The sequence below is a fragment of the Nannobrachium achirus genome, assembly GCF_963921795.1.
Source record: "Nannobrachium achirus genome assembly, chromosome: 8".
In the NCBI taxonomy this organism is placed as follows: Eukaryota; Metazoa; Chordata; class Actinopteri; order Myctophiformes; family Myctophidae; genus Nannobrachium; species Nannobrachium achirus.
In genome coordinates, this window is record NC_137817.1 from 39173820 (window position 1) to 39183819 (window position 10000).

General features: G+C 40.7%; 1 protein-coding gene across 3 annotated transcripts in view; it reads left to right on the forward strand.

Annotated features, from left to right (window-relative positions):
- Positions 1 to 10000, forward strand: part of myo18ab (myosin XVIIIA b) — a 158451-nt gene that overhangs the window by 120936 nt on the left and 27515 nt on the right. For all 3 annotated transcript variants that reach the window (XM_080732321.1, XM_080732322.1, XM_080732323.1), the window contains exons 28-32: positions 323 to 446; positions 997 to 1197; positions 2770 to 2880; positions 5543 to 5647; positions 8321 to 8467. In XM_080732321.1, the coding sequence (XP_080588447.1) occupies positions 323 to 446; positions 997 to 1197; positions 2770 to 2880; positions 5543 to 5647; positions 8321 to 8467 (688 nt within the window). The remainder of the gene's footprint in view (positions 1 to 322; positions 447 to 996; positions 1198 to 2769; positions 2881 to 5542; positions 5648 to 8320; positions 8468 to 10000) is intronic.

Below are 10000 nucleotides of genomic sequence, written 5' to 3' on the forward strand. Positions count from 1 at the left end.
CACACACACACACACACACACACACACACACACACACACACACACACACACACACACACACACACACACACGCACACGTTGAACACATTATACATGCAGTTGTCAGAGACACAGGCGTTTACTGCCGGCGTGATGTGCTGTTAGGGCTCGGTTCTATCAGGGCCCTGCTGATACTGTTCTGTTGTTATAGCCAAACAGCCTAAGCCCCTGATTTGCTTGTAGCTGTGCTACAATGCTGTGTACTTACTGTGTGTACTGTATACTGACTGTATGTGTGTATGAACATGTGTATTGATCTACTTACTTGCTGGTGTACCTCCAGGTTCGACAGTGAGCAGAGTGTGTCCCTGGAGGAGGTGCAGAGAGAGAGGAGCCTGCGGGAGAAGTTGTCCAGGGAAAAAGACATGCTGACTGGGGAGGTGTTCAGTCTACGACAGCAGCTGGAGGTACAGTACACAGTCCAAACACGTGTTGTTCTGTTCTGTCTCTGTTAAATTATGTATTCTTCTGTTCTATTATGTTATGTTTTGTTTTGTATATTGTTTTGTATCTATATTTATTCACACAATTTGACTCTTTCCCTGCTTTACAATGACAATTTAGACATTTTAAATGAGCGACTTATCCAGAGCATTAATTGTTAGTAACCACTTCATGTTACCCCCCAACAGACGTGTGTGTGTGTGTGTGTGTGTGTGTGTGTGTGTGTGTGTGTGTGTGTGTGTGTGTGTGTGTGTGTGTGTGTGTGTGTGTGTGTGTGTGTGTGTGTGTGTGTGTGTGTGTGTGTGTGTGTGTGTGTGTGTGTGTGTGCGCGCGTGTGCGTGCGCGCGCGCGCGTGTGCGTGCGTATATATGCGTGAGTACACATGTACATGCATATTTCCACCCAGTAAATAATTCCACAACTTCCTGTCATTTACTATACAGTAGAAAGTGTGTGTGTGTGTTCCAACAAAACATCATTTTCACAGCCTCTCCTCTCCTGTTCTCTCTGCAGGACAAGGACCTGGAGATGTGCGCCGTCAACGTCAAGCTGGAGCAGATGGACGCGGAGCTCCAGGACCTCAACTCCCAGGAGTCCAAGGACGAGGCGTCGCTCGCCAAGGTCAAGAAGCAGCTCCGCGACCTCGAGGCCAAGGTCAAAGACCAGGAAGAGGAGCTGGATGAACAGGCTGGCACCATCCAGATGTTGGAGCAGGTGTGGTTGACCCGTGCATACCTCTCCAAACTACCCACCACCACCACACACACACACAAACACAAACACAGAGGCACACACGCACGCATGCACACAGCTGTCATGTTAATACCTAAAATACTCCTGTGTGATTTGATTGTAGTAGTTGGCATGCATATCTTCATGGGTTTGAATCCAGTGCAAGAATTCTCTTATTCCTATTCCTCCTCTCTGCTAGTGTACTATACAATAGTGCAGAAGAGCCTTCAAATTAATAATGGAAAGCCCATGGGTGTGTGATGTGTGTGCATGTCCTAAGAACTGTGTACAATACACCTTCATTTCAAGTAATGTAATAAAACGCCCTGAGACTTTGCAATACAACATGTTTTGGTGATACTCAGAAGCATAAATAAGAGGTATAGACGGTGAAGCTTCTTTCTTGTATTTTGTCCGTATAGAGAATTGCTTGTTGAATGCACAGCAGCGTGAAGGCTGCTATATTGCTACTCCTGCTTATATCTCAATGAAGCCATTGTTATCCATGAGCAATAGCAGTTCTGAACTCTATTCTGTTCTCTTGCGCAAACGTACCGCCTTGAACAGTCTTCCACTGCCCTTTCAGCTCAGGTTTGATTCCAGTTGTTGACAGAGTGCCTTGCTTTGAATTAATCCTTTAAGTTACCAAATGTCTTGGACAAGTGGTGATGGAGGGAATGTGTAACTTGTCTCCCATGAGGCCAAATTACATTATTTTGTTTGTCCCACTGTGCGATGGGGAAAATCTTGTCATACTGTGAGTCGATTAGAGTCCTTGTCACATTTTGAGATGAAACTGCGAGCTACGCCTGGGCAATGTTTTACCTTCAGAAAACACGGCAAATAAAAGAATGGAGGAACATTTGAACCCAGTCTTATCTATTTGCAAAAGTAGACAACATGCGTTGGCAATTCTCCAAAGAGAGCTTATTATATCCAGACCTTTTCATGAAAGTGTCTGTACAAAGACTAGCAGATAGTGATTCTTGTGCGTTAACACATCCTGAAACGGTAAAATTGCTACAGCAAGTTCCCTGATAAAAGCACTGTAGCCGTCTCTGGTCTGACATTGATTATCAGAACTCTTGTCATATCCCACAGCGGCTCGTAGACGGCCATCCATGACCCGGTCATGCTGAAAAATCAAGACTCTTAGATTAAATTTCATCTGGGGTGACACCAAGATGGCTGCTATTGTACAGTGTGGTCACCTTTATTGGTTGTCAAGCCTTTAGAGTGACTGTACTGCACGACGAGGTGCCATTGAGTTGTGCATACTGTAGACCAGTGGAGTGCTGTGTAGACCACTAAGATATAGCCTAAACTTATGAATATCTATAATAAGTATGAATCAGTTTAATAAGATCCAGAGATGTCTGTGGAAAAAGATCTGCATTACGAATGATATATTGAACTCTGGTATAGTTGAATGGGATCAACACTGTCCTGTTCAGTGCCTCTGCAGTATGGAGAGGGACTTTCAAGTTGTTTCTATAGTACATGCCAAAACGCTCTGGTAATAATATACTGTGTTTGTGTGTGTGTGTCCTTCAGGCCAAGCTACGTTTGGAGATGGAGATGGAACGTTTGCGCCAGAACCACTCCAAGGAGATCGAGAACAAAGATGACGAGGTAGAAGAGATCAGACAGTCCTGCAGCAAGAAGGTAGGCATGTGCAACACAAACACATACTGTTCACACACACACACACACACACACACACACACACACACACACACACACACACACACACACACACACTTGCTTAACCACTTAAACCCCATGTACCGTTATAGCGAAACAGCAGATCTACAAGCTTGCAACTCGTTGCAACACGACACGTTGTGATCTGATCTTTACTCCAAATCTTTCCTAAAATCTTTATACAGTATATAAGGTTTAAGGCTGAAATACGGCAAACCAGTGATTAAGACGAAGGACGGTACAAGACTGTGTACATATTATTTTATGGTTGAAGGAACTGCCCATTGATGTTTTGAGACATCTACTGTAATAATAATAATAATAATAATAAAACTTTATTTGTATAGCACCTTTCATGACATGAAATGCAGCTCAAAGCGCTTTACAGAGCAGAAAATGAAGCACAAGTGATTAACAGAAAAAAATACACATGAATACAATAAAGCAGAAAAATAAAAAAAACATTGAAGAACAATTTCAGAACAGTGTGGACGTCAATATAGCATCAAAGGGATTTAAAAATTCAACTAAAAGTGAGAGTAAAGAAATAGGTCTTGAGCTCTGCTTTAAAGCTATCCACAGAGGCTGCCTGTCTTAGGTGTAGTGGGAGTTTATTCCAAGCTGTCGGTCCGTAGAAGCAGAAAGCTGCTTCACCATATTTTTTATATGTCATTGTAGGCACATCGAGTAGGTCAGCACTAGAAGACCTGAGTGGGCAGTTTGGAACGTATCTATGCAGGCAGTCATAGAGGTACGAAGGTGCCAGACCATTAAGAGCTTTATAAACAAGTAAAATAATTTTAAAATCAATCCTAAAAACAACCGGGAGCCAGTGTAGCGACACTAAGACTGGAGTAATATGTTCTCTCATCTTAGTTTTAGTTAAAACTCTGGCTGCCGCATTTTGAACAAGTTGTAGACTGTCAGTTGTTTTCTTTGGCAGTATGTATGGAGTAAAGGAACGGAAAATTCTCTTCTGGCAATAACTGGAAGAGTAAACCTAGGCGATGGCTGTGCCAGCAATGCTTACATTTCAGTCACGTTAGACAGTACTAAAATTCAGTTTGATTTTAGGTCAAAATAATAATCTGACCATATGTTAGGAAAGCTAAACTTTCTGGCTGCAGTCAACTGAGTGGCAGACAAGTGCTGATGTAATAGTTTGTGGACATTCGCTAAACTCATTAAATAGTTTCCATAGCAACCACACTGCTTAGCTAACACGTTGTTAAACCATCTCAGATATTGGATGGTAAAACAAGCGCCTTAACTGTGCCAATAACATTAACGCTTTGATCGTTTACTGTTTTATACTGTTGTTTTAACAACCTGGCCAAATCCCTCTAATGCCTGATTCATACTTAGTTGTGCACCGGTGTCGCGTACCAAAAATGCTTGTACATAGATCTGCTATTTCCGGTGTGTGACAAGTTTAAATCATGTTTAATCACATGCATTTCAGTCCATTTATTCACTCCATTCACACATGCACCCGCCAAAGCCTAGTAAAAACAGCTGTTTCTTTCACGAGACCTGCCCTAATTACAGTAGGTTGGATTATTCACTGTTCTGCCATTCTATTTCCATACAGATTGCTGGTTGAATTATGTAAACGTGTCTGATTTCTTTGTATTGCATTTGTAAAGGTCAACAAAGAAAAGAGCCTCTCACTGGCGAATTAATTTCCATCTGATATTAATGCCTTTTTTTTTCTGGGCTTGCGTGTGTGTGTGCACGTGCATACACGCACGCACGCGTGCGTGTATGTGTGGGTGGTCGGTTGTTCGGGAGCGTTCTTTTGACTTTGTTGTAATTAAGCATGTTTTGCACTGCTGTTGTTGATTTCCTTTTTCTCTCCCGGTACTGCCCACCCCCACTGCTGCCCTCAACCAATCACGGCCCTCGCTGCCCACACACAATTTTCCCTTTTTCTCCCCCAGTTAATGAAGCTGGGAGCTGTGACTGTATACTCTATGATTTAATGGCTTTTGCATATAGTGATACATTATGCACAGTATATATAAATTAATGCAAAAACCTCTTGTATTGTTTTATAGAAGTTACTTTTATTTATGGCTAATCACCTACTTCCCATCACCCCATCAGTTCATAATCATGCGTGCTTAGAACTGTAAAACACTTCACTCTGGGGAGGTGGATTTCATCCTTTCTTCAATCAGTATGATAATATGGTTTTAACAGACCAAATATTCAACATTTTGTACAGTATTAGACTTTTGGGCTATTTCTCCAACACGAACTGGCATTGAGTTTCAAATACAGCTGGGCGATATATCGATATGTCATCTATTTTGAGATGAGTCTAGATATCGTCAGGGTTTTCTGTTATTGTGATATAGTTTACATTTTCAGAACGTATTAGACTGTTCTGTCTGAGTGAAATGAATAATGAATGCTGCTTATGTAACTGTTGAGTTCTCATATCCACATCACTAATGATCATTTATAACTGTACCTGTGAGTCTTCGTCTTCCAGAAGTACCAAAAGTTATCCCTAAAACAGCAGCAATGTGTGAGCTACTTTGCGATGTATCGTATCGTATACAAGTGGGAAGATGAAAATGGATGAATTTATTTGTTTATTTCTGTGTTTGGTGTCCAGCTGAAGCAGATGGAGGTTCAACTGGAGGAGGAGTACGATGAGAAGCAGAAGGTTTTGAGAGAACGGAGGGACCTTGAGGGCAAACTGCTGTCAGCCCAGGACCAGGTAAACACTCACTGAACACACCGGGTGACTGATGGCTCTCAGAGTCAGTGGTGGAAAAAGTGCTCAAATTTGTTCACTTAAGCAAAAGTGTCAATACTGCAATGCAGACATGCATTACACTGTAACAAGTAGAATTCCGGAATTCAAAATTCAGAAGAATTCCAAAAGAATTGAAGATTCTCTGTATGCAGAATGTCGCATTTCACAATTTCTCAAATTTATAAAATGGATACAAATGTTTTATATGTACAATCTCACAATACATTCGAGGCGCATTGTGATTTTGTGAGTTTGTATATGTCTATATACTAAAGTAACTAGAGGTTTCAAATCCTTGTAGTGGAGTAAAAGTACAATATTTGCCTTTGAGTAGCAGAGTATAGCAGGAAAAGTACTGAAAATTAGAAATACCACAGTAAAGTAAAAAATACCTAATACCTAATTAACTCATTGACTACCATGGCCCGAGTTTCCCGAGTTATTACAGTAGTAACAGGGTGCCACAGCCCGAGTTTCCCGAGTTGGAAGCCATTTTGAAAAAAAAAATAAAAAAAATGTTTTTTTTTTTTTTTCGTTTTTTTTTTTTTCATTTTTTTTTTTATAAAAAATGTTCTAAAATGCCTCAAATGTATTAGGCATGATCGCAATTGCGAAATTGCATGTTTAGCCCCATAACAAACACATCTTTCAAAATGTCAAAAATGGCTGTTTTGTCTGACTTTGAAGGCTTGTATCTCATGAATGCCTGAACGGATTTCCAAGCGGATTTTTTTGTTTGAAAGCTGTTAAAAAGTACTACACATATGGTGCATGATCTAGGAATGGGCGTGCACGATCCGTGCACTAAAAATTGATCCGTGCACTAGAAATTTAGGAAGGTGGCAGTGTTTGTTTTGTCTGACTTTGAAGGCTTCTATCTCATGAATGCCTGAACGGATTTCCAAGCGGATTTTTTTGTTTGAAAGCTGTAAAAAGTACTACACATATGGTGCATATATGGTGCATGGGCGTGCACGATCCGTGCACTAAAAATTGATCCGTGCACTAGAAATTTAGGAACGTGGCATCCTGGTACTTGGCGGCCATCTTGAAAAGGGCATTCAATGAGTTAAGTACAGTACTAATTATTTTATAACACTGTCTGCAACTATTACTGGAACAATAAACAAGGCAACATATAGAGGTGTGCATAGCTGAGTTGCTTCAGCACCCTCCAGAGGACATATTTGAAGACAGTGACAGACAGACAAAAAACTGGGCCTCGTACATCGCAGCTCGACTAATAAAAGATCATTGTCATCATATCATTTATTATAATAATCATACTTTTGCAACAGAGTAGCACCTACAGTAAACGGATACATGGCTGATTAACCAGCATGTCACTCCCACTGTCTGACAGCATGACAGGTAAATAATGCTTAGCTAAAATAGTTGGCAGAAAGTTCTAACGTTTGTAATGACAGGACAAAATAATGAGGAATGTTTATGAATCACTTTGTCGACTTAAATATACCCAACTGCGCCGACAACTTCACATGTCCTGCCGTCACATGTGGAGGCTGCAACAAGACTGGGTTGAGAAAGTTGCTAAATATAGTAACACATACAGAGTCTTGAGTGGTGAATATTAATAACGCAGTGTTGCTATTTCACTGCTTCTCAATTAGAGGCACGAGATGCGCCTCCCCTCACAACAAGCCCAGATGTTTGCGAGCCAACAGTGTAATGCAAAAACACTGTTTGACTGGCAAAACGCCATTAACCCCCTCCTCCCACACACACACACACACACACACACACACACACACACACACACACAATTGCAAAACCTTCATATTGGAGATTGTATTTACATATAGCTAATTCACACCAGATCGACGTGGTGTCAGGTTACAGTATGTGTGGAGGAGTGCAGTATGTCCCTCAGTGCTGAGACAGATTTATGTAAGCTGCGTGTTGAATGTAGAGTGTTGAGTCACATGTTAGTCACACCTCCTACCCACCTACTTGTACTACATAGCTTTGTGCTAAGTTATATTTAAGTGTTGACCGCCACTTTAGGAACAAAAACATGCCTTTGGACAATCCACTTTGTTTAATCCGTTAATACATGTAGCCTGCCACATAGGCACTGACCTAATCACAACGTCACAGGTTCAAATCTGGCCTCTGTGCTGTGTCATCTCTTTCCCAGCCTCTTTTCTGCCACTGTACTCTCTGAATAGATACAGTATGGCTTGAAAATAATGTACCAATCAAGTTTTGTTTTTCTTCTCGGAACTCTACCAGTCTATATCTTTCTAACGGCCAATAACTATTTTGACATCATTAGAAGGACGAATGTATGTGCACTATTTTACAGATTTGTCAATTAAATCAACAAATTCAAATAACTAAGGTTCCCCAGTTCTCACTACGAGATAACATATTTTGAGAACCGCGCGATTATGTAAAAGTCAATGCAAAGACTTGGCGCGGCACTGCATGGAGCGGCGCGAAGGGGCCGCCGGCACTGGATATTGGCTCCAGTTGGAAAATCCCAAGTGCGACGATGTTCGCCCCGCGTTCACCAACGCTGGCCAGCGTGACCAAAATGAGTTTTCCTGCTGTGTGTATTAGAAGGGTTTTTGCTGGGTGTTTGTTGAGTGTCATACCTGTGCTGTCCACCAGGTGAGTCACAGGGACGTGGAGACAGAGAAGCGGCTCAGGAAGGACCTGAAGAGAACCAAAGCCCTGCTGGCCGACGCCCAGATCATGTTGGACCACATGAAGAACAACGCACCCAGCAAGAGAGAGATCGCACAGCTCAAAAACCAGGTAACACATACTGGAGACGTTATTACACAATCGCCTCATCGCAATCATTTGAGATACTCCATTTTTGGGGAGGGGGTCATATAATGATCATAACCGTTTCTTTGTTGAAAAATTGTCTTACATTAAAAAAAAGAAAAAACGGGAATAGCGGATGTACAAGTTCACTACACGTTTTTCCACTATTATTAAGTATGTACTGTACATTATTCAGTATGTAATTTCTTTGTATTTATAATTTTTTATATCTGCCCTGTGCAATGTTTTCTATGAAGCCTAAAAGAAATTAGTAAGAATTATAAAAAAAAAAAAAAAAAAACGTATTATGTTAAATACAATTATATTGTTAATCGCAATTATTTGTGTGGCAGTTCATCAAGTAAAGGGAGGGAGAGGTAGAATAACCAAGACATGTTGTATAAATTAAACAAGATCGATAGAATAATCGATACATATATAATTGATACAATAAACGAGACAAAATAACATAGACATAACATAGATGGTTGCATGGATAGAGAGATTGATACAATAAGGTAATAGATGGAATATGGAAGATGGAGGATAAATGGTACTGTAGAAGGACTAAGGAAGAGGGACAGCTTGATGGATGGATGGATGGATTGATTGATAAGGGAGATGATAGATGGATGGATCAAATAAAGGAGCTACTGTAGAGTGAAGGATGACTCCAGATGATCACAAGGCCATACAGTACACAGAGTACAGTGGACCAGTCTTATGTCATCATGGGACATTTCTATACGGTTCCTGGATGACTCCCTCCCTTGTTTAACAGGACTTTTAAGTGGAGTACTGCTTCACATTATCATATCCTCGCTGTCAGATGGATGGATCCCTGCTTGAATGGATCCATTGGGACACATGTTAATTTTAGCATTTCCTGAAAAGTAACAGTTTTGGACATTAAAGGAGGACTTAACCACTTTTCAACCTATCTTCATATAATTGGTCCTCACTAAAAAATATATATATATATTTTTTTTTTCTCAGTGGAGGGCTGTGAGCAGGTCAGAAACCCATCATCTTGTGACATCATTGATTGGGAATCCAAGCTAATAGAAACTGCAGGCTTTCTATTCCTGAAAAGTTGCAATGTTAAATTGGAAGCCATTGTTCTCACGATAATAAAAATCTAAATATGTTTTTCAAAAATATTGATTAATTTTCTTCTTTTTTTTTGAAAATTATGTCACAAGACGATGGATTCTGAACTTCCCACAGCTCTCCTATGAGACTTGGACTGAGTAGTGAGGACCTATTATATGAAGATAGTTTGAAAAGTGGTGAAGTCCTCCTTTAAGCGTTTCTTCCGGGCAACAACGATAAGTATGCCGCGTATGGCTTTAACCATGTGAAAACACAAGTGTCCCTATAATGGGCATGTTATAATCAAGCATTCAGTGAAAATAGGCAAACATTTGCAAAAAATAGCAGATCTCTGCTATTTGGTGGGATTTGGTGTGGAGGGATAACATGGAGGGGGCCAAGTACAGACCCCTGGAGGACCATTGT